The sequence below is a fragment of the Salvelinus alpinus genome, chromosome 17 (genome assembly GCF_045679555.1).
Source record: "Salvelinus alpinus chromosome 17, SLU_Salpinus.1, whole genome shotgun sequence".
NCBI lineage: Eukaryota > Metazoa > Chordata > Actinopteri > Salmoniformes > Salmonidae > Salvelinus > Salvelinus alpinus.
Window position 1 is genome coordinate 27,063,822 of NC_092102.1, and position 25,767 is coordinate 27,089,588.

A 25,767-nucleotide genomic window follows, 5' to 3' on the forward strand; every position below is an offset into this window, starting at 1 on the left:
TCTGAAACTAATGAACTAAATTTAAACATGAATGCATAGTTCTCTGACCTGGGAAGGTGTGATGCCGCGGGGAGCCAGGTTCAATCCCATCGAAGAGTGACTAGAAAACTGGGAGTGGAAGCCCTGCATATCCCGGTACACTGGGAAGGAGCCAGTGCCACCTGGATGAATCAGCTGAACACCTTGAGGATGATGATGAGGAGACACCATAACAGGGACAGATGGATGGACCCCCATCATCCTGCTGCTCTCAGTATGAGGTGGGTGAGACATCTTTGCCTCCAATGTTTTAGGAATCTCCTTCCGCATCTGCGTCATGCCTTTTGGAGTCTTGGAGGCAGCAGAGAGGTTGGTGATTGAGGTTGCTCCTGCCTCAGGAGTTTGTGACCGACGTCCCTCTGCAATGGTGTGCTCTCCTAGCTGATGGTGCATCAGGATGCGCATGTCCCGTATGTCGCGCATGTCTCTGATGTCTCGGGAGGCCATGCTGTACTGGTCCAGACGTAGGCCTGCGTGATGCAGCCCTCTGTGCTGCTCTGCCTGCATCATCATCACATCTGACTGGAGCTGGGGTGCAGAGGGTCTGCACAGCCCCTGGTGGTAGTGCTTCATGTTCTCTTCGGCACAGCTGTCTGATGCTCCCCGAGTGGGGCCCGTATGTGACTGCAGCACCATTTCTCTGATGGTGTTGGCGCGCTGAGGAGGTCCAGTGCGGGGAGATGGCATGGAATTCGCCCGTCTTCCATGATTCATTCCAGAGAGCTGTGGGGTATTCATTCTGACATCGCTGTGCGAGAGGTGACCTATAGACACTGACTGGGTGACGCTGTGTGACACCGGGGTCATTATAACAGACTGCTCTGGGTGGGGGTGGTGCATACTGGCAACATATGGAGACATCTCAGGCATGCCAGGATGCAAAACCATAGAGCTGGCATGGGGGGACATTGAGTTTCTGGGAGAGCAAACTTTCGCAAAGGGTAAAGGTGAGTGGCCCGTTGCTCGAGGGGAATGAGGCTCTTGCTTGAGGTGTGGGACTGACCAATCAGATGGGGTACTGGGACTAGGACTCATGCGGTTTCCAGTCAAAGATGGGTAATGTGGATTCATGATTGGGCTGAGGTTGGATGTCTGGTGTGCCTTTGCCATATCCACCATCATTGGTTTGGATTCTGCTCCAGGCTCTTTCTTTACGTGCTGCTGCATCACAGCCCGATTGTACATCAATATTTGAGGACTAGTGACCGGTTGTTGAAACATCCTTACTGCGCTACCCTGGGGTCCAGTGTGATATGACGACTCTGACTTTTCAGAACCAGGACTCTCCTGCTTAATGGTGGAGATGACAGGCTGAGAATTGTATGTATGGCCAGTTAAGAGTACCCCCGGGTGTCCGTACCCTGTGGGTGTCAGGGGTCCCTTGGGAGTGCAAAGCTGGGATGGGGCAAATGGTTCTTGCTTAATCTGAGATTTAGACACAGACTGCTGAAACTCTATGTCAACTGCACTGGCCGGTGGGATCTGGCTAATTTTGGCACTGATCCGTTGAGGTCCCTCTGTTTTTTGCCCTGAGTAACTTAGTACTACCACACCCTCGGATGTATTTACCCTGAGGCCACGACTGGAGCCTGTGTTGTAGGGTGTGCTCTCAACTACAGACCGTCCTCTGCAGTTTACATCCTCTGCCACATCCACTCCATGGTAGCAGTTGTTCTCGTTCATACTTGATCTGGATTTCTGTTTGGTTAGAGATAGGCCAGCATTACGGTTACTTAGGGAGATTCGAGGTGCTTCCTCAGTGTCAAAGGGCATTGGAATCCGGCTGATGACAGAGGTAGTAGGGGAAGAAATGACTGAATGCACCATCTTCTCTCCAAAGTTCTGCTGGGTCTCGGTGAGCGGGGATGGTTTTTGAAGAGTGAAAGGAAAGGGTCTGTCTTCAGGATGCGTGTGCCTAGCAGCCATTGTGTCAGATGAGTTTTCATTCTCTGACATGCGAGGGTCTGCCAGCGTTGTGGTTAGCACTGTAGTAGGAATGGCATTGCTGTTTGATGCTGACACATATTTGGGATCCATGAGGATCTTTCTGAGAGTGCTGGAGCTAGAGTCAATATCCGATGCCTTAGTATCAGGAGGCATAAGTGGATTTGCCGACTGGCTTCCAAGTGCTGTTACTGCTGGTGCAGAGGGAGTCACTACAGAAACTAGAGTTGCAGGAGTAGCATGTATTATACTTTCTTCAGATCTGTGAAGCCAGTCTGGTGAAACAGGCATCTTGCCTTGGCAGGGTGGAGGGACATTCAATTGGGTTGGAGAAGGTGTGAGAGCAGGGGATGGAGAGAGAGTAGGGGCTACTGCTGATATTTGAAACTTTTTGAAATGAGGAAGTCTCTTGGTGCCAGAGTGAAAGGCTGATTCTTCAGGTACGGGTTGTTCCACAGCAGGTTGTTCTGCCTCCTTGGGAGTGTTCACAGTCATGGTACATGTGATATCACATTTGCAGGTAGCAGCTGCAGTGACAACAGTGGCTGTTGCTGTAGCAGTAGCTGCCTTAGAGTTGATGACTTCAACTTCTTCAGGAATGGACTCTGGTAGCTTTAAGGGGGAGGTCTCAGCTTCTGATACCTCTTCAGCAGGTTCTCCCTTCCGGTTGACAGCCTTTCGTCCTCTGGACCTCTTTGGAGTCTTAGGTCTGACTGCTTTCCCTTTTTTTGCGTGTGTTTCTGGTAGAAGGGACTCATCTTCAGCAGAGGCCCCAGAGACTGTTGATTCAGAGGCTTTAGCATCTGTCGTCAGGGGTTTGGCACTGGGAATCAAAACTCCCATCTCTGGGTCAATAATGTTGCTGATAGCCATGTGTGTTTCTGGTTCCAAGACATCATTGGCAGAGGGTAAGACCAGAGGCTCTGGGGTAGGAACAATTGCAGTATAAGTGGAAGGAGCTGTGAAACCATCTGTATCAGTAGATATGTCTTCAGCAGTAATAGAATCAATAGCAGCAGCTAGTTCGGTTTCACTGGCAGGAATAGCTGACTTCTCCCCCTCCATTTCATTCTCTGGTTCTACAGTGACAGGGGGCAACAGGGTAGGTGGCTCTGCAGGTGGTTCCTTATAGGGTTGAAGAGGTTGCACAACTGTAAGTTTGGCAATATTCTCCACTGCTCGTTCCAGTTCCATCTGACGTGCCAAAATAGAGGCTGCTGGGTCTACCGTTTGTTCAGGGTCTAACAGAACATCTTCCTTTTCCTCTGGGCTGAACTCTGCGGCATCTTTCAGATAACACTGAGTCCTTGCTTCTTCTTTATCTGGTACTCCTGGTTTGGCATTTTTAGCAGTGGTCTCAAAAGATTCAGCCTCATCCTCCTCAGAGCAAAGCAACCCTTTCACATCATCTACGCTTACACGAATCTCAAGGTTTCTCAAGCCATGCGATTTATCTTCTGTCACCAATTTGGCATTTCGTGTAAACCTTGGTGCTTTTGTGTAAACCTTGGTGCTCTTTTCAGATTGTTGTCTTTTCTCCACATGGGTAGATTCTATCCTCTCAATGTCCCCTTCAGAATACTTTTTCTCAATTTGATCAGTTAGCACTTTGTTTCCTTCGTCTTTCTGTGTTGGCAAGCATTGCATTGCTTCCTCTAATAATTTCCCTGCTTCTTCTGACTCATCTTTTATTTTGGGCTCAGGCTCTTCAGTAGTTGTACTATCAACTGACTTCTCTCCTGATGATGTTGCACTCTCGGATTGTTTGTCTACTCTACTTGCTTTCCTACCAATTGAAGCCCCAGTAAGTGAAGACACTTGAGCTGTCTGCACTTTCTGCATACGGGGTGAACACCACCCCTCAGACATTCTGGAACCCTGTCCAGTGTTCGTAGGCTCTTTCATGTCAATGTCTTCCTCTGATGATTTCTGCGAGTCCCCTTTCACTGGTGACACATCTTCCCCTCGCCTGCGTGACTTGGGTGGGCGACCTCGCCTTGTGTAGGTAGATGTGTTCAATGCATCCTGCTGCAGCACTAGATCCTTGTCAACACCACACTTACGGGTGGAGCAAGAGGACTCCACCACCTCTTTACATGGTGGCTGGGCATCCCCCTCAGATGGTGTGGCATAAACTGACCGAACATTTCGCCGTCTGCTCCTTCCGTGGATTAGAATTGATTCATTCTCAGAGTCAGGGACATTAACTGGTGACTTGGCTGTGGTTTTAGGTTCTGATGATGCCTTTAATACTTCTCCTCGTGGAGATGAAGACCTTTTCAGCTTCTCTCTGTCAATTCGCTCACTCTTTCGAGTTACTGGTTTCTCAGAGACAGCGGTTTTGGGTGGCTCCAGGATTTGTGTTTCTGACACATTTGGCTTAGCTCTTTTACTCTTGGGTTGTTTGCGAATTGGCTTTGCTGGTTTGATTCCAGCCTCTGAGACTGGTATGTGAACCTCTTGGGAATCGTCAGATTTCTGAAGTTTGTCAATGTCCTTAGAATATAGTTTCTCTGGTTGGGTCTCTATCTTTACCATTTCTATATTCTCGTCAACCTTGGGGGAAGCAGAGCAGGTGAATTCAGCAGCATTTGCCTCAAAACTACTTAATGAGGCACCAGGAGTGGGAAGCTTATTATCAAGGATAGATGTATGATCCACTGTAAGATTGCCTTCAGTTGTAACTCTGGGTTCACATAATACCTCTTTAGGTTCAACTTTAACCTCAGCATCTGAAAGGAAAGGTGATATGGGTGTGATTAAAATCGAGGCAGGGGGTTGGATCTCTACTAGAGGAGATTGGGGTGGGAACACTTCAAGATTATGTTCTACTTTTTCCTCTTCAATCAGTGAAACAGTCTGTTCAGAGGATGAAGTAGTTAAAACAACCTCTTTCTCCTGCTGTGGAGAAATCTCTCTGGGTGAAGAAAGAAACTGTGAAATTGGCAAGATGAGAGCAGGGCTGACTGATTTAATATCGGCCTTCTGCATGAACTCTAAAACCTTGGGAGACTCTTCTTGTTCACTCTCATCAACACTTTCAATTTCTTGTGGAAAGTGGCCCCATGAGGTCTCCTTCTGTTGTTGAAGCTCCAGAAAGCGGCTATGAAAAAGCACTATGGGCTCTTGAAGGTCCCCTCCCCATGGCCCAGGTTGTCCTTTGACAGCATCCTGTTTGGCAGGATGTCTGCCAATTCCCAACTCAGGATCTTTGCGCTCAAGATGTTGTAGACGCCGTGAATCTTGCTCAAAGATTGAACTATGAAGAAAACGAGATGCAAACAGCTCCTGCCGTTCCAGATCCTCTGCTTTGTGGTCTTTCTTATTGTCATCCAGTTTACCTTCAGAGTCGGTACGAATCTTCTTCTTTTTCATGTACCAAGACGGGATAGGTCGTGGTACAGACTCTACCTTTTCTTTGTCTGAGCTACTGCGAAGACTGGCAAAGCGAGAGTCTCTGTCAAGAAAGGACCAATTATCCTCCCTTGCGGAGGACAATGACTTGGCTCGCTCAAGAAGTGCTTGTGTGTCTGGAGTGATAGTCTTGTCTAATGCAAAAGAATAGAACTTGTTCTTCTCCAGGGAGCATGAGAGCTTGAGGCCTGTCAACCTTTCTTCACGTTCCCCGAGGATAGAGGACAGTGAGGTGTTGGGCTTAGGGGAGTGGTTTTTGTTCTCACCATCATCATCTGAATCTGACGGTACTTCTCCAGGCTCTAGTTCACACACAAGATGTTTGCAAATGCTTTCTTGTTTCACAATGCTACTGGGGAAGGTCATGTCCATTCTGAGGCAGTCAGATTTGATTCTACTCTCCCATCGTTGAAGTAGCTGCTCGTTACACCCAAGCAATGCTGTTTTAAGCTTAGGAAATTCTGTGATAGGGGAACGGAAATGATTAGGTGTCATGTCCAAGCTGTATTTCAATGAATCTACTTGCGAGTAGACTTTGTCCTCTTCTTTTGGGGAGTCTTTAGTCTCTTTATTGGTAACTGATTGTGCTAACCGGGAAGTACACTCTTCTTCATTTGAGGGAAAGGGACCAGAGCCAGAAAAAGATATGACACTCAGGTCAGGGTCTTCATTTAATTCACAGGAAGACCTGTAGTTGCGGGCTCTCTTACCACTTAGCAAGTCAAAGTCAAAACTCTCGGATTTCTTATGTTTGCTAGATGGAGAATCGTCTGTAACATCTTGAAGTGCTTTTCCTACCTCATGCACCAGATTGCACCTTTCAAAGTCCTCTGTGTCGCCATCTTGTGAGCTTTCTGATTTATGTGATTTGTCAGGCTCTTCTAGCTTCAGCCGAAGCTGTCGGCTCTGTTCCATTTGTTTTCTGCAGGTCTGAGAGTGGTCAAGGTCAGACTTAAGTCGTTCCTCAGTCTCCCCTCTACTTTTGTAAAATCCTACACCCTGCTCGCCATTGTCTTGTTGCGGCAGTTGCGTGAATGCGTCCTGGTCAAGACTCCCATCAGAGATTTTCGTGAGACTTGATCCCCAAAACTGAATTTTCAGACAGGTTGGGTCTAATGGATCTGTTGCCTCTTCTGTTGGTTCTCCAAGTCGTGACTGAAGTTCCAAACTGAGTCCAAGCCCCATTCCCATGGAGACTATTTCAGACTCTTTTTCATCTTGAGGACTGCAAACAGTAACAAGTCTCTCAGATTTAGCCTTGCAATGCTCCATCTTATGCACCACTTTTCGCAATAAGCTCTTTTCACCCTCATTCTCCTTTGCCATAGCACTGTCAGGTGTCTTCCTAAGTCCCAGTCTACTGCCCTCTTCCGGACTCTCCCTCTTCAGTTGATCGGTCTTCCCCATGGAGTCTTCAAAACGCCTCTTTCGTGCAGCTAGACGGTGAACATCCACAGAGTTAGAATCATCATACCTAGAGTCAGCTTTCATATGTTTTTTGGCTTTCATTTTACCATCCTTGTCTACAACTTCAAGGTTTTTGTCTTTTGGCACCTTCCCATGCTTGACTATATCTCCTTTTTGGGGATCTATGCGGAAGGGAGGACTTTTCTGATCCCTTGAAGGTGATGCAAGCCGAATACTGTCATTCCCACCTCTAACTCTTTGTTTTTCTAGGATAGCATGACCAAGCAATTTCCCTTCCTTCTCCTTCACACGTGTTAGCTGCACCACACAAGGTGGTAGATCTAGCCGTCCTTTGCCTGAGCCTTCTTTTTCCTTAAGAGGAAACTTGCTGACTTTGCTTCGAGGGCCTGCATCTGGACTAACTTCTCTTTCCAGTTTAGGCACTGTCTCAGGCGATGGAATGCTGGGAGATTGCAATTTAAGTTTTCTCAACCTCTGTTTCTCACCCTTCTCCTTGCGCCCAGACCTCTTTTCCTTATCACCCCCAGTACCATGTTCAGTTTCAAATGGTCTCTCCTTCTCTGGCTTATCGCTCTTATTATACCGATCGGGTCGTTCCTTGTCAAATCTCAGAGGTGAGAGTGAACTGCAGCTGGCACTTCGCTCTGAGGATCTACAGCAAATGCGGCGATCAGAGTCATTTGGTAGACGCTCAGAGAGGGAGTGGGACGCTGTAGGACTGGCAGGGCGATGAGGGTGAGAAGGGCTCTGGCTGTGTTCCATTGTTCTCCGCCCATGGTCACGTTCGCGGTCTGTTTCAAAGCGCTCCCGCTCACGCTCCCTCTGCAAGTAACTGTATTTGCGGATGTCCTGCTCATAGGGGTCTCTGTAATCTCTGTATTCACGCGAATCATCAAAGTAACGCGGGTCATAGAAATCCCCCTGGTATGAGTCCCATTCTGTGTAGAACTCGCGGCCTCTGTCAGGTAACTTGCGACGGGGATCTTCTGTGAAGGTTCCTCCAGGTGTTCGCACACTATTATCAAAGAATGGCCGTTCAGCTGTAAACTCATATTGCGGCCTGCGCTCATCCCTGATAAACACACAAAAAAGAGGAATCAAACTCATATTATTCAATGTCATTGGAATTTTTCAAATGGGGATATGTGACAAAATGAATCTAGTAAAAATGATACAAACCTTCGCTCAGACAGGATTTCATAGAAGTCGCGAATGTCCTGACCAGATGCCTGCATTGAGTGATAGAAAGCCATCTGACTTTCCTGATTGGCAAAGTCCACCTGCAAACAAAAACACATGGAAGTTGATAAATCAGAGACAAATATCATTGTTTGGACTATGGTCTTCAATCACCTGGCCTATTTCCCCAACCAACAGGGATTGTATTTCATAAGACATTTTTTTGCTACCTTAATTTTGTTGCCACCAATCTTCCAACCCTTGGTCTCCTTGACAGCTGCCTGCGCATATTCTATGTTATTATACAGTATAAGGGCCATTCCTTTGGGTCTGTCAAATACAACCTGTGGTGGGAGGGGAGAGAAGAAAGAAACATATTTAGTAAAACCAAAATTATCTTCTTTATATACAGTGCATTCGGAAAGTAGTAGACCCCTTGAATTTTCCCACATTTTGTTAAATTACAGCCTTGTTCTAAAATGGATTAAATAGCCCCCCCCCCCCCCCAATCACTCTACACACAATACCACATAATTACTAAGGGAAAAACAGGCTTTTAGAATTTATTTGCAAAAAAAATTACACATTTACTGTAAGTATTCAGACCCTTTACTCAGTACTTTTGAAGCACCTTTGGTAGCGATTACAGCCTAGAGTCTTCTTGGGTACACTACAAGCTTAGCACACCTGTATTTGGAGAGTTTCTCCCATTCTTTTCTGCAGATCCTCTCAAGCGCTGTCAGGTTGGATGGGGAGCGTCACAACACAGCTATTTTCCGGTCAGGTTCAAGTCCAGGCTCTGGCTAGGCCACTCAAGGACATTAAGACTTGTCCCGAAGCCATTCCTGTGTCGTCTTGGCTCTGTGCTTAGGGTCAATGTCATGTTGGAAGGTGAACCTTTGCCTCAGTCTGAGCAGGTTTTCATCAAGGATCTCTGTACTTCGCTCCGTTAATCTTTCCCTTCATCTTGACTAGTCTCCCAGTCCGTGCCGCTGAAAACCATCCCCGCAGCATGATGCTGCCACCACGCTTCACCATAGGGATGGTGCCAGGTTTCTTTCAGACGTGATGCTTGGCATGCAGGCCAAAGAGTTCAATCTTGGTTTCATCAGACCAGAGAATCGTGTTTCTCATGGTCTGACAGTCCTTTAGGTTCCTTTGGGCTAACTCCAAGCGGGCTGTCATGTGCCTTTTATTGAGGAGTGGCTTCCGTCTGGCCACTCTATCATAAAAGGCCTGAATGGTGGAGTGCTGCAGAAGTGGTTGTCCTTCTGGAAGGTTCTCCCATCTCTGCAGAGGAACTCTGGAGCGCGGTCAGAGTGACCATCGGGTTCTTGGTCAGGGAAGTGACCAAGATCATTCTCCCCCGATTGCTGAGTACGGCTGAGAAGCCAGCTCTAGGAACAGGATTGGTAGTGCCAAACTTCTTCCATTTAAGAATGATGGAGGCCACTGTGTTCTTGGGGGCCTTCAAAGCTGCAGATTGTTTTGGTACCCTTACCCAGATATGTGCCTCGATACAATCCTGTCTAGGAGCTCTACGGACAATTCCTTCGACCTCATGGCTTGGTTTTTGCTCTGACATGCACTGTCAACTGTGGGACCTTCTTGAAGACAGGCGTGTGCCTTTGCAAATCATGTCCAATCAATTGAATTTACCACAGGTGGACTCCAATCAAGTTATAGATACATCAAGGATGATCAATGGAAACCGGATGCATCGGAGCTCAATTTTTAGTCTCATAGCAAAGGGAAAGGGGATACCTAGTCAGTATTACAACTGAATGCATTCAATTGAAATGTGTCTTCTGCATTTAACTCAACCCCTCTGAATACGAGATGTGCGGGGAGCGGACTTAAAATCGACATCTACGTCATCGGTGCCCAGGGAACAGTGGGCTGACTGCCTTGCTCAGGGGCAGAATGGGGCATTCAGTTGTAACCTTGTCAGCTTGGGGATTTGATTCAGCAACCTTTCGGTTACTGGCCCAGGGTCTGAATACTTATAAAGATGTTTTTTTATTTGTAATAAATTTACAAAAATAGGTAGGTTGAAATTACGTATATATATATATATATTTTTTTTTTTAAATCAATTTTACAATAAGGCTGTAAACATAACAAAAAAAAATGAAAGAGGAAGGAGTCTGACAACATTCTGAAGCCACTGTACGAATACAAACACACAGTACCAGTGAAAAGTTAGGACACCTACTCATTCAAGGGTTTTTCTTTTTCTTTTCAAAGAAACCACTACTAAAGGACACCAATAAGAAGAAGAGATCTGCTTGGGCCAAGAAACACAAGCAATTAACATTAGACCGGTGGAAATCGGTCCTCTGGTCTGATGAGTCTAAATTTGAGATTTTTGATAACAACCGCCGTGTCTTTGTGAGATGTAGAGTAAGTGAACGGATGATCTCCGCATCGGTGGTTCCCTTCCCACCGTGAAGCATGGAGGAGGTGTGATGGTGTGGGGTTGATTTGCTGGTGACACGGTCTGTGATTTATTTAAAATTCAAGGCACACTTAACCAGCATGGCTAACACCTTTAGTGGGACTATAATTTGTTTTCAACAGGACAAATCAATCAACACACCTCCAGGCTGTGTAAGGGTGATGGAATGCTGCATCAGATGACCTGGCCTCCACAATCACCCGACCTCAACCCAATTGAGATGGTTTGGGATGAGTTGGACTGCAGAGTGAAGGAAAAGCAGCCAACAAGTGCTCAGCATATGTGGGAACTCCTTCAAGACTGTTCGGAAAAGCATTCCAGGTGAAGCTGGTTGACAGAATGCCAAGAGTGTGCAAAGCTGACAGCAAGGCAAAGCTGGGCTACTTTGAAGTATCTAAAATATATTTTGATTTGTTTTTGGTTACAACATGATTCCATAAGTGTTTTTTCATAGTTTTGATGTCTTCACTATTATTCTACAATGTAGAAAATTGTAAATATAAAGAAAAACCCTTGAATGAGTAGGTGTGTCCAAACTTTTGACTGGTACTGTGAGTGTGTGTGTGTCACAAGTCCTTAACTGGCAGCTTCATTAAATAGTACCCGCAAAACACCAGTCTCAACGTCAACAGTGAAGAGGCAACTCTGGGATGCTGGCCTCATAGGCAGAGTCGCAAAGAAAAAGCCATATCTTAGACTGGCCAATAAAAATAAAAGATTAAAATGGAAAAAATAACAGACACTGGACAGAGGAACTCTGCCTAAATGGCCAGCATCCCAGAGTCGCCTCTTCATTGTTGACATTGAGACTGGTGTTTTGCGGGTACTATTTAATGAATCTGCCAGTTGAGGACTTGTGAGGCGTCTGTTTCTCAACTAGACACTCTAATGTACTTGTCCTCTTGCTCAGTTGTGCACCGGGGCTTCCCACTCCTCTTTCTATTCTGGTTAGAGCCAGTTTGCGCTGTTCTGTGAAGGGAGTAGTATACAGCGTTGTACGAGTTCTTCAGTTTCTTGGCAATTTCTCGCATGGTATAGCCTTCATTTCTCAGAACAAGAATAGACTGTTGTTTCTGACAAATGCTGATGATCCAGACACTCAACTAGTATAAAGGAGGCCAGTTTTATTGCTTCTTTTCAGCTGTGCTAATATAATTGCAAAAGGGTTTTCTAATGATCAATTAGCCTTTTAAAATTATAAACTTGGATTAGCTAACACAACGTGCCACTGGAACACAGGAGTGATGGTCGCTGATAATGGGCCTCTGTACGCCTATATAGATATTTCATTTAAAAAAAAGGATATATATATATTTTTTAAATCAGCGTTTCCAGTTACAATAGTAATTTCCAACATTAACAATGTCTACACTATTTTTTAATCAATTTGATGTCATTTTAAAAATGTACCAAAAAAAGTGCTTTTCTTTCAAAAACAAGGACATTTCTAAGTGACCCCAAACTTTTGTATGTATGTATGTATGTATGTATGTATGTATGTATGTATGTATGTACGTACAGTGGCAAGAAAAAGTATGTGAACCCTTTGGAAATACCTGGACTTCTGCATAAATTGGTCATCAAATTTTATCTGATCTTCATCTAAGTCACAACAATAGACAGTCTGCTTAAACTAATAACACACAAACAATAATACATTTTCATGTCTATTGAACACACCGTGTAAACATTCACAGTGCAGGGTGGAAAAGGTATGTGAACCCTTGGATTTAATAACTGGTTGACCCTTCTTTGGCAGCAATAACCTCAACCCCAAACATTTTCTGTAGTTGCGGATCAAAACTGCACAATGGTCAGGAGGAATTTTGGACCATTCCACTTTATAACACTGTTTCAGTTCAGCAATATTCTTGTGATGTCTGGTGTGAACTGCTCTCTTGAGGTCATGCCACAGCATCTCAATCGGGTTGAGGTCAGGACTCTCCAGAAGGCGTATCTTCTTCTGTTGAAGCCATTCTGTTGTTGACTTACTTCTGTTTTGGGTTGTTGTCCTGTTGCATTACCCAACTTCTGTTGAGCTTCAATTGGCGGACAGATAGCCCTACATTCTCCTGCAAAATGTCTAGATAAACTTGGGAATACATTTTTCGGGCGATGATAGCAAGCTGTCCAGGCACTGATGCAGTAAAGCAGCTCCAAACCATGATGCTCCCTCCACTATACTTTACATTTGGGATGAGGTTTTGATGTTGGTGTGTTGTGCCTTTTTTTCTCCACACATAGTTATGTGTGTTCCTTCCAAACAACTCAACTGTAGTTTCATCTGTACACAGAATATTTTGGAACATCCAGATGCTCTTTTGCGAACTTCAGACGTACAGCAATGTTTTTTTTGGACAGCAGTGGTTTCCTCCGTGGTGTCCTCCCATGAACACCATTCTTGTTTAGTGTTTTACATATCATAGACTTGTCAGAGATGTTAACATGTTCCAGAAATGTCTGTAAGTCTATGGCTGACACTCTAGGATTCTTCTTAACTTCATTGAGCATTCCGCTCTGTGCTCTTGCAGTCATCTTTTCAGGACGGCCACTCCTAGGGAGAGTAGCAACAGTGCTGAACTTTCTCTATTTATAGACAATTTGTCTTATTGTGGACTGATGAAGATCAAGGCTTTTAGATATACTTTTGAAACCCTTTCCAGCTTTATGCAAGTCAACAATTCTTAATCTTGGGTCTTCTGAGATCTCTTTTGCTCGAGGCATGGTTCACATTAAGCAATGCTTCTTGTGAATAGCAAACTCAAATGTTGTGAGTGTTTTTTAAAGGGCAGGGCAGCTCTAACCAACATCTCCACTCTCGTCTCAATGATTGTACTCCAGGTTAGCTGACTCCAATTAGCTTTTGGAGAAGTCAGCCTAGGGGTTAACATACTTTTTCCAAACTACACTGTGAATGTGTTCAATAAAGACAAGAAAAATACAATCATTTGTGTGTTATTAGTTTAAGCAGTCCGTTGTTGTGACTTAGATGAAGATCAGATCTAATTTTATGACCAATTTATGTAGAAATCCAGATAATTCCAAATGGTTCACATACTTTTTCTTGCCACTGTATGTATGTACATACAGTTGAAGTCGGAAGTTTACATACACCTTAGCCAAATACATTTAATCTCAGTTTCACAATTCCTGACATTTAATCCTAGTAAAAATTCCCTGTTTTAGGTCAGTTAGGATCACCACTTTATTTTCAGAATGTGAAAAGTCAGAATAACAGTAGAGAGAATGATTTATTTCAGCTTTAATTTCTTTCATCACATTCCCAGTGTGTCAGAAGTTTACATACACTCAATTAGTATTTGGTAGCATTGCCTTTAAATTGTTTAACTTGGGTCAAACGTTTTGGGTAGCCTTCCACAAGTTTCCCACAATAAGTTCGGTGAATTTTGGCCCATTCCTCCTGACAGAGCTGGTGTAACTGAGTCAGGTTTGTAGGCCTCCTTGCTCGCATACGCTTTTTCAGTTCTGCCCACAAATTTTCTATAGGATTGAGGTTAGGGCTTTGTGATGGCCATTCCAATACCTTGACTTTGTTGTCCTTAAGCCATTTTGCCACAACTTTGGAAGTATGCCTGGGTTCATTGTCCATTTGGAAGACCCATTTGCGACCAAGCTTTAACTTCCAGACTGATGTCTTGAGATGTTGCTTCAATATGTCCACAATTTCTTTCCCTAATGATGCCATCTATTTTGTGAAGTGCACCAGTCTCTCCTGCAGCAAAGCACCCCCACAACATGATGCTGCCACCCCCATGCTTCACGGTTGGGATGGTTTTCTTCACCTTGCAAGCTTCCCCCTTTTACTCCAAACGTAACGATGGTCATTATGGCCAAACAGTTCTATTTTTGTTTCATCAGACCAGAGGACATTTCTCCAAAAAGTACGATCTTCGTCCCCATGTGCAGCAAACCGTAGCCTGGCTTTTTAAATGGTGGTTTTGGAGCAGTGGCTTCTTCCTTGCTGAGCGGCCTTTCAGATTATGTCGATACAGGGCTTGTTTTACTGTGGATATAGATACTTTGGTATCGGTTTCCTCCAGCATCTTCACAAGGTCCTTTGCTGTTGTTCTGGGATTGATTTGCACTTTTCGCACCAAAGTACATTCATCTCTAGGAGACAGAACGTGTCTCCTTCCGGAGCGGTATGACAGCTGCGTGGTCCCATGGTGTTTATACTTGTGTACTATTGTTTGTACAGATGAACGTGGTACCTTCAGGCGTTTGGAAATTGCTCCCAAGGATGAACCAGACTTGAGGTCTACAATAAAATTTTCTGAGGTCTTGGCCGATTTCTTTTGATTTTCCCATGATGTCAAGCAAAGAGGCACAGAGTTTGAAGGTAGGCCTTGAAATACATCCACAGGTACACCTCCAATTTTACATTTACATTTAAGTCATTTAGCTGACGCTCTTATCCAGAGCGACTTACAAATTGGAAAGTTCATACATATTCATCCTGGTCCCCCCGTGGGGAATGAACCCACAACCCTGGCGTTGCAAGCGCCATGCTCTACCAACTGAGCCACACGGGACCAGATGATGTCAATTAGCCTATCAGAAGCTTCTAAAGCCATGACATAATTTTCTGGAATTTTCCAAGCTGTTTAAAAGGCACAGTCAACTTAGTTTATGTAAACTTCTGACCCACTGGAATTGTGATACAGTGAATTATAAGTGAAATAATCTGTCTGTAAACAATTGTTGGAAAAATTACTTGTGACATGCACAAAGTAGATGTCCTAACAGACTTGCCAAAACTATAGTTTTTTTTACAAGACATTTGTGGAGTGGTTGCAAAACGAGTTTTAATGACTCCAACTATGCATGCATATCTATATATATATAATGACATGGGGATGTGTCACAAGAGAAAGGCTTAAACAGGAATAAGGAGCAGGCTTACCTTGATAACATGTCCATAACGACAGAAATGACGAGTGAGATACTGCTCTGTGATGTTGGAGGCTAAACCATCCAACCAAACACAAGTTGTGGGCATACTTTTTCCAAATCCAAGCTGTAGAAAGATGGAGAATTAACATGTCAACAATATTATCCTGTTGACATCACTCCAGTCAACCATCAACAACAAAAAATCTCAGTTGTACATTCAAAAGATGTGTTTCGTGAAATTCCAGTTTTATGCTCTTCTCACCTTTAGCCTATTGTTGCCGAGGTACTCTCCATCCATCTGCTTTATGGCCTTACAGACACTGGTAATGTCACTGTACTGTAGAAAGGCATACTGAGGGGCACCATTAACTTTCTTGATGTCAATATCCTATGTGAATGGAAAGAAAGGCAACACTGCATTAAGAGAGGCAGTGTCGAATAGGAAACGTGTTCCTCATAAAATCTCATTTGCAGCATGCAGATTCATAATGTATTTCACTTACCACTATCTCCCCAAAGCGCTGAAAGATATTGAGCAGATCATGGTAGCTGGTGGTCTTTTCCAGGTTGCCAATAAACAGAGTCCGTGTGGCTTTGGGGTGAAACTCGTCTATCCTCTCATCCAGAGGCCGGAACTCATTCTCGCTTTCAGTCTCTGAAAAGAGAAATGCATGTTTTCATGAACCTGTACAAATCTTTAAAAAAATATATATACAGTGGGGAGAACAAGTATTTGATACACTGCCGATTTTGCAGGTTTTCCTACTTACAAAGCATGTAGAGGTCTGTAATTTTTTATCATAGGTACACTTCAACTGTGAGAGACGGAATCCAGAAAATCACATTCTATGATTTTTAAGTAATTAATTTGCATTTTATTGCATGACATAAGTATTTGATCACCTACCAACCAGTTAGAATTCCGGCTCTCACAGACCTGTTAGTTTTTCTTTAAGAAGCCCTCCTGTTCTCCACTCATTACCTGTATTAACTGTACCCGTTTGAACTCGTTACCTGTATAAAAGACACCTGTCCACACACTCAATCAAACAGACTCCAACTTCTCCACAATGGCCAAGACCAGAGAGCTGTGTAAGGACATCAGGGATAAAATTGTAGACCTGCACAAGGCTGGGATGGGCTACAGGACAATAGGCAAGCAGCTTGGTGTGAAGGCAAAAACTGTTGGGGCAATTATTAGAAAATGGAAGAAGTTCAAGATGACGGTCAATCATCCTCGGTCTGGGGCTCCATGCAAGATCTCACCTCGTGGGGCATCAATGATCATGAGGAAGGTGAGGGATCAGCCCAGAACTACACGGCAGGACCTGGTCAATGACCTGAAGAGAGCTGGGACCACAGTCTCAAAGAAAACCATTAGTAACACACTACGCCGTCATGGATTAAAATCCTGCAGCGCACGCAAGGTCCCCCTGCTCAAGCCAGTGCATGTCCAGGCCCGTCTGAAGTTTGCCAATGACCAGCTGGATGATCCAGAGGAGGAATGGGAGAAGGTCATGTGGTCTGATGAGACAAAAATATAGCTTTTTGGTCTAAACTCCACTCTCCGTGTTTGGAGGAAGAAGAAGGATGAGTACAACCCCAAGAACACCATCCCAACCGTGAAGCATGGAGGTGGAAACATCATTCTTTGGGGATGCTTTTCTGCAAAGGGGACAGGACGACTGCACCGTATTGAGGGGAGGATGGATGGGGCCATGTATCGCGAGATCTTGGCCAACAACCTCCTTCCCTCAGTAAGAGCATTGAAGATGGGTCGTGGCTGGGTCTTCCAGCATGACAACGACCCGAAACACACAGCCAGGGCAACTAAGGAGTGGCTCCGTAAGAAGCATCTCAAGGTCCTGGAGTGGCCTAGCCAGTCTCCAGACCTGAACCCAATAGAAAATCTTTGGAGGGAGCTGAAAGTCCGTATTGCCCAGCGACAGCCCCGAAACCTGAAGGATCTGGAGAAGGTCTGTATGGAGGAGTGGGCCAAAATCCCTGCTGCAGTGTGTGCAAACCTGGTCAAGAACTACAGGAAACGTATGATCTCTGTAATTGCAAACAAAGGTTTCTGTACCAAATATTAAGTTCTGCTTTTCTGATGTATCAAAAACTTATGTCATGCAATAAAATGCAAATTAATTACTTAAAAATCATACAATGTGATTTTCTGGATTTTTGTTTTAGATTCCGTCTCTCACAGTTGAAGTGTACCTATGATAAAAATGACAGACCTCTACATGCTTTGTAAGTAGTAAAACCTGCAAAAACGGCAGTGTATCAAATACTTGTTCTCCCCACTGTATATATTATATATTTTTACATAATCTTAATAGAACCCAGAGATTTTCCTGGTCAGGTTACATGGTTAGGAAAAACTCAAGCCCCTTTATATACCAGTTGTGGACGCACCAGGGCCGTTCCAGGCAATGACCTCAATTTGCATGCCAAAAAACAGCTTCCCCTTTGATGCAGCCAGGGCCTTTTCCTGGTCCTCCTGCTGGCGAAAGAACACTAGTCCATAGCGCTCTTCTAAAGCTCCATGGATTTGCACAGACGTCACCTTCCCATACTTCTTGAACTCATGGAACAGGCCATCCTTTAGACTTGTATCTGAAAGCAGAGGAGGGAACAAATGCTAAAATAAATGTTGACTTAATACCTTCAGGTGCATACAGAGTGACTAATTCTTATCTGCAGTACAAAAATCAACAATGTAATTAACTCAACAAATTATATTAATACCAAAACCTAACGGTGTATTGCCCAAATGTAGCGTGGAGTAGATAATGTATGGTATAAACACAGCAGCAGTGGTGTAAACTACTAAAGTAAAAATATTTTAAAGTACTTTTACATTTTTGGGTGGTATCTTGCCTAGTTAAATAAAATATGAAATAAAAATAAGTCATTTTTGGGGGTATTTGTACTTCACTATTTATATTTTTGACAACTTTTACATTCCTAAAGAAAATAATGTAGTTTTACTCCATACATTTTTCCTGACACGCAAAAGCATCCGGTACAATTTGAATGCTTAGCAGAACAGGAAAATGGTCCAATTGACGCACTTATCAAGAAAACATCTCTGGTCAGCCCTACTACCTCTGATCTGGCAGACTCACTAAACACAAATGCTTCATTTATAAATTACGTCTGTGTGGCCCTGGCTATCCGTACATTTTTAAAACAAGAAAATGAAGCCGTCTGGTTTCCTTAATATAAGGAATTTTAAATGATTTATACTTTTGATACTTATGTATATTTAAAACCAAATACTTTTAGAGAAGTAGTATTTTACTGGGTGACTTAAATTATACTTTAGTCATTTTCTATTAAGGTAACTTTACTTTTATTTAAGTATGACCTTTGGGTACTTTTTCCCTCCACTGCACAGCTGAAGGGGTCAAATCCTCACCTGTAGAACGCACAGGAAGATTCTGGACCTTGACACCAAAGCTTTTTCGAGGCTCATCCTTGTCAAGGGCAGATAAAGGCAGAGATAAAGGTGCAGGGATGGCAGCAGACTGAACTGAACGTGCTGGGGAGCCATCACTTGAACAACTGCTGGAATCACTGCTGCCAAAGAGGAACACAGAGGCTTAATGAAAAATAGATTTGTGTGCACAGAATCTCATACATCCGTCATAAGAGGAGCAAATCACTGTAAAGAACTGATGACTTAGATAGTGTGCTTTTGTCTGAAATTTACATTTAAAAGACATCTCTATGCACAAAGATATTGATATAGCTCACAGATGCGATATAATGGATTGGCGATGATTCCGATATATACGGGTGATTCTCATGAATCCAGTTTTAACAATGGCAGTAACAAATTTCGAGTTTAGAAAACTGATGCATCTGCAACAATCAACTATCATTCTGAAGACTAAGATGCCTAGTTTATGGCACAGTGTTTTATTTTACATAAATTGTACATTTTTTACCGAAATGAGCCCAATTAAATTTTCGGGTAACTTTATAAAATGTTGAATAAAACACAAAATATGTTGCTGTAGTTTGTCCATAAATCATACAAGTTATATTTATTACTTAAAACAGTGTATGTGGATGTTTCTCATTACCATAACACTTTAAGTTGCTATAAAAAATACCAATCATTTTTAAAATAAAGTTTAATTCACCGATGATGCATCATCTAGAGGAGTAGTCCTTAGATGAGTACAAGTTATTTTAATTTATATGCCTTCAGAATGAGGATCTTCTTCTCAAACACCGCTTTAAGACACTTGACCTTTCACCGAAATGACAAAAAAGCTCCAATTGGGAAAAACTTCGAAAACCATTACCTTACCAACATGGAAGCATGAATGGGGTTTAGTGATGGTCAATTGTTTGCTGACTCAATGTCTGTCTCCTATTACTTGCAGATTGAGCTTTCATTACCGAAACACACATCTCATTACTGAATAATTTTTTTGGTCTGTTTCGGTAATGAAATTAATTAAATTCTAATGTATAGTCAATGGGTGTGCTGTGCAGGTAACTTTTCTTATTTACTAGTACCACTGTTACAACTATTGAATATATATTTTTTGTAAAACATCAAATAAAATTGTATTAGTCACATGCGCCGAATACAACAGGTGTAAATTTTACAGTGAAATGCTTACTTACGATCCCCTAACCAACAATGCAGTTAAAAAAAATACAGATAAGAATAATAAATAAAAGTAATTAAAGAGCAGCAGCTAAATAACAATAGCAATACCATATACAGGGGGGTACTGGTACAAAGTCAATGTGTGTGGGCACCGGTTAGTTGAGGTAGTATGTACATATAGGTAGGGTTATTGAAGTGACTATGCATAGATGATAACAACAGAGAGCAGAAACAGTGTAAAACAAAAAGAGGGGGAGGGGGAAATGCAAATAGTCTGGGTAGTCATTTGATTAGGTGTTCAGGAATTTTATGGCTTCGGGTTAGAAGCTGTTTAGAAGCCTCTTGGATCTAGACTTGGCGCTCCGGTACCACTTGCCGTGCGGTAGCAGAGAGAACAGTCTGACTGGAGTCTTGGAATATTTTTAGGGCCTTCCTCTGACACCGCCTGGTATAGAGGTCCTGGGTGGCAAGAAGCTTGGCCCCACTGATGTACTGGGCCGTTCGCACTACCCTCTGTAGTGCCTTGCGGTCGGAGGCCGAACAGTTGCCATAACAGGCAGTGATTCAACCCATCAAGATGCTCTCGATGGTGCAGCTGTAGAACTTTTTGAGGATCTGAGGACCCATGCCAAATCTTTTCAGTCTCCTGAAGGGGAATAGGTTTTGTTGTGCTCTCTTCACGACTGTCTTGGTGTACTCGGACCATGTTAGTTTGTAAGTGATGTGGACACCAAGGAACTTGAAGCTCTCCACCTACTCCACTGCAGCCCTGTCGATGAGAATCCGCGGTCATTTTTCCTGTAGTCCACAATCATCTCCTTTGTCTTGATCCCGTAGGAGAAATTGTTGTCCTGGCACCACACGGCCAGGTCTCTGACCTCCTCCCTATAGGCTGCCTCTGACTGTGGTGGTGTGTAAAAAGGTGGTATGTCAATTTAGAAATGCATCTAAAATACCTTAGAATAACACATAACCACATCCTAACACCAATTACCTGTAAAGACCTTGGAGAAACTACTATTATTGAGAGAAAAAAATTGTACCTAATACTTAAGTCCACTTTTGAAAACACATGCACGTAATTACAGTATTTATGATTATGCTAAAGAGTATTTTAAACAATTGCATTAAGATCATTGATTTTAGTATTTTGTAAAGCATTTGGGATTTACAAATGTAGTTTTTCAATGGCAAACAATACAACACTAATTTACCGTAAATTACCGTAATAAAACAATATTTAATATCACGAAAAGTCAAATGTATACTTTAGGAATTTTGGATGAATCTGATAGTGTCCCTTTTGTTCTTTATCAAAAATGTGTACATAAAAATAGCATACATACAGTTGAAGTCGGAAGTTTACATACACCTTAGCAAAACATATTTAAACTCAGTTTCACAATTCCTGACATTTAATCCTAGTAAAAATTCCCTGTTTTAGGTCAGTTAGGATCACCATTTTATTTTAAGAATGTGAAATGTCAGAATAATATTAAAGATAATTATTTATTTCAGCTTTTATTTAATCACATTCCCAGTGGGTCAGAAGTTTGCATACACTCAATTAGTATTTGGTAGCTTTGCATTTAAATTGTTTAACTTGGGTCAAACGTTTTGGGTAAGCTCCCACAAGCTTCCCACAGTAGGTTGGGTGAATTTTGTCCCATTCCTCCTGACAGAGCTGGTGTAACTGAGTCAGGTTTGTAGGCCTCCTTGCTCACACACACTTTTTCAGTTCTGCCTACAAATTTTCTATAGGATTGAGGTCAGGGCTTTGTGATGGCCACTCCAATACCTTCATTTTGTTGTCCTTAAGCCATTTTGCCACAACTTTGGAAGTATGCTTGGGGTTATTGGCCATTTGGAAGACCCATTTGCGACCAAGCTTTAACATCCTGACTGATGTCTTGAGATGTTGCTTCAATATATCCACATAATTTTCCTACCTCATGATGCGATCTATTTTGTGAAGGGCACCAGTCCCTCCTGTAGCAAAGCACCCCTACAACAGGATGCTGCCACCCCCATGCTTCACGGTTGGGATGGTGTTCCCTCGGCTTGCAAGCCTCCCCCCTTTTCCTCCAAACATAACAATGGTCATTATGGCCAAACAGTTCTATTTTTGTTTCATCAGACCAGAGGACATTTCTCCAAAAAGTACGATCTTCGTCCCCATGTGCAGTTGCAAACCATACTCTGGCTTTTTTATGGCGGTTTTGGGGCAGTGGTTTCTTTCTTGCTGAGCGGCCTTTCAGGTTATGTTGAAATAGGACTTGTTTTACTGTGGATATAGATACTTTTGTACCCGTTTCCTCCAGCATTTCACAAGGTCCTTTGCTGTTGTTCTGGAATCGATTTGCACTTTTCGCACCAAAGTACGTTCATCTCTAGGAGGCAGAATGCGTCTGCTTCCTGAGCGGTACGACGGCTGTGTGGTCCTATGGTGTTTATACTTGCGTACTATTGTTTGTACAGATGAACATGGTACCTTCAGTCGTTGGGAAATTGCTCCCAAGGATGAACCAGACTTGTGGAGGTCTACAATTCTTTATCTGAGATCTTGGCTGATTTCTTTTGATTTTCCCATAATGTCAAGCAAAGAGGCACTGAGTTTGAAGGTATGCCTTGAAATACATCCACAGGTACACCCCCAATTGACTCAAATTATGTCAATTAGCCTATCAGAAGCTTCTAAAGCCATGACATCCTTTTCTGGAATTCTCCAAGCTGTTTAAAGGCAGTCAACTTAGTGCATGTGTAACCGATGTGAAATGGCTAGCTAGTTAGCGGGGTGCGCGCTAATAGCGTTTCAGTCGGTGACGTCACTCGCTCTGGGACCTTGAGGTAGTTGTTCCCCTTGCTCTGCAAGGGACGCGGCTTTTGTGGAGCTGTTGGTAACTATGCTTCGTGGGTGTCAGTTGTTGATGTGTGCAGAGGGTCCCTGGTCGAGCCCAGGTAGGGCGAGGTGAGGGACGGAAGCTATACTGTTACACATGTAAACTTCTGACCCACTGGAATTGTGATACAGTTCATTATAAGGGAAATATTCTGTCTGTAAACAATTGTTGGAAAAATGACTTGTGTCATGCACAAAGTAGATGTCATAACCGACTTCCCAAAACTATAGTTTGTTAATTAACAAGACATTTGTGGAGTGGTTGAAAAACAAGTTTTAATGACTCCAACCTAAGTGTATGTAAACTTCCGACATCAACTGTACATACACAAGTAATTATGACAAAAAACAAGATTCAGAAGGTTGTGTTGCGGTAATGAGATATATTACAAAATACATTAACTTAGGCCTTTTCATTAGGTGAGCAATGTTAAATATTACAAATAGATTTGTTTCCCACTTTTTTGGACTTCGACAACTGTTGTGGTAATGAGAGTGTTTGTATTGATAGTTGTGGAAATTGTGGTTAAATGCATAATATCTGATCAATAAACATAACAATTATGAAATAGATAACTACAGATGCTAATCTTATTGATCCAAGAGGAATTATGGTGTAGAATAAATTTTTGGGGTAAAACATTTTTTGGCAAGTGCCAGTTTTGTGAGAATCACCCAGTACACTCAACAACAATCATGTTGAACAAACTTCTATATGAAGTTGGAAATAATGAAGGTTACCCTAGCATAAAGGAATATGTAATACCATTACCTGTCTTTGAGTGGCACTGTTCTCACAATTCATACAAATGGAATCAAATCTGTTGAGATTGTTTATTTCTATTTATATGTTGAAGCAGAATATTCTGTACATCTGTTCCCCGTGTTGGTGAATATATGAGTTATCCATGAGTGCATTCAGCAGATCGTGCCCATATGGATTTGAATCAAATCACCATGACTAACAACCAAGGTTTGAGAGCAGCTGAGAACTACAATAGATCACAAGTGCATAGATTCCAATTTTAGAAAACAAATGACTCACAGGTAGATGACAAAACGGAAAGACACTGGCTTTTGTAGAGCAAATAGAGAGCAATTTTGAAATTATACTGCTTGTGTTGTTAGATGGAATAATATATTTTATAACAGAAGTAACAGAAAGGGAGCAAAAAAAAGGAAATGTTTTAGAAAATAAATATGAGCCGCAATTCTCAAATGTAATAAAAATAAAACAATTACTTTCGTATTTTCATTGTACAGTTCTACCATTCCATTTCAATCTCTTGTGAGATGGTAATTTATTTTGCTTTGCTAAACTTGCAATAGACATTTCATAAGCCGTGCATCCCTTTAGTAGTACACCCCACTATTCTCATGCCCTTCTCAATTTTCCAGCCTTCCCTCTGCTATTTGTTTGCCTCTGCTCCTCCTCCTTCCCTCAGACACTCCCATAAGTGCTGCTTATGGAGCCTGGCCTGTGGTAGTGGGCAAGGAGCCAGCAGTGGTTAGAAATTTCCAGTTCTAACTGGATCTCACGGAGGGAGGGGGGGGGGGGGGCATTACCCATACACAGAGGTGGGCAGTGAGAAAATACACCAGCAGTCTCCAAAAATTCCCTGTAGCATTTCTTCCTGAAACCACCAAGCATGTCAAACTGCACAGTCTGTTGTGTCAGATCGCAATGCTCTCAAATAACCAATGAAACTGCTTAAATTATAGAACCTACTTATTCTTGCATATTTTCACTGTCATACCATAGCAATTTACTTTTTGAAGCCGGTTGTTGGAATTTGTCGTCACATTTATACCAGATTTCCAAGGAGTTACTTCGGCTCAAGATAGTGGGGCTTTAAATTCTAGTCCCCTCAAATTCAAAGCTGGACCTCGAAGCCAGTTCCACAGCTTTTTAATTCGTCACCTCTAATCAGGGACTGATTTAGACATGGGACAGCAGGTGGATGCAATAATTATCAGGTAGAACAGAAAACCAGCAGTACTCCGGACCTCCCAGGGTAAGATTTGAATACCCTTGTTTTAGCATTTCACACCCAAATCTTTTAAGGAATTCTGTGGGTCTGAGAGATTCACACCGAATAAGCAAAAGTAGAAATAGTATTGTTAATTTTTTTTTTAAACAAATTAGAACCATTTTCTACTATTGAGTTCATTGCATTACATTCATCAAAGCCAAGTTGGTGCACACTGAACAGGAGTTCTGATGCTAATAACGCTAACTAGCTTTAATTTCACTCAGAAGTTTGTGAGCCAGAGGCGCTTAAACTATTATCAATTTGAGTTGAGTGCATTCAAATCATATGGCACAAGCAAGATGAATAAGCTAGCCCTTTAAGTTCTTGGAGGGGCATACTTTTAATAACAATTGGTTATCATAAAGCATTACATAAGGGTGATTCCTCACAACTCTAGAACAAAACACCTTGATTTTGGGAATTTTCACCAAATTTTATCTATAGAAGGGTCCTTTGGAGGAAGGATTGTTAACATCTTTTTTTACATTTGTATCTTAAAGGAATACTTCGGGATTTTGGCAAATTAGGCCCTTAATCTACTTCCACAGAGTAAAATGAATTTATGTATACCATCTATATGTCTCTGCATCCAGTATGAAGGAAGTTGGAGGTAGTTTCATGCTAGCAGATACTATAGACTTCCAGTCATTGCGCCAGCGCGAGTTAGCATTTGCCCTAGCGCTAGTGAGCATTTGCCCTAGTGCTAGTGAGCATTTGCCCTAGTGCTAGTGAGCAACTTCCTTCTATCTGCACAATACACATAAAAATGGTATCCACAAGTTCATCTGACTCTGGGGAAGTAGATAAAGGTCCTCATAGCCAAAAT

General features: G+C 42.7%; 1 protein-coding gene across 5 annotated transcripts in view; it reads right to left on the reverse strand.

Moving 5' to 3' along the window:
- Positions 1–25,767, reverse strand: part of spen (spen family transcriptional repressor) — a 48,726-nt gene that overhangs the window by 3,333 nt on the left and 19,626 nt on the right. For 2 of the 5 annotated variants that reach the window (XM_071348271.1, XM_071348275.1), the window contains 8 exons: positions 18,801–18,961; positions 17,780–17,995; positions 15,880–16,031; positions 15,639–15,764; positions 15,387–15,500; positions 8,235–8,348; positions 8,005–8,105; positions 49–7,897 (listed from right to left, as the gene is read on the reverse strand). In XM_071348271.1, coding sequence (XP_071204372.1) covers positions 49–7,897; positions 8,005–8,105; positions 8,235–8,348; positions 15,387–15,500; positions 15,639–15,764; positions 15,880–16,031; positions 17,780–17,995; positions 18,801–18,961 — 8,833 coding nt within the window. The remainder of the gene's footprint in view (positions 1–48; positions 7,898–8,004; positions 8,106–8,234; positions 8,349–15,386; positions 15,501–15,638; positions 15,765–15,879; positions 16,032–17,779; positions 17,996–18,800; positions 18,962–25,767) is intronic. The other 3 variants (XM_071348272.1, XM_071348274.1, XM_071348273.1) reach the window with 3 other exon arrangements.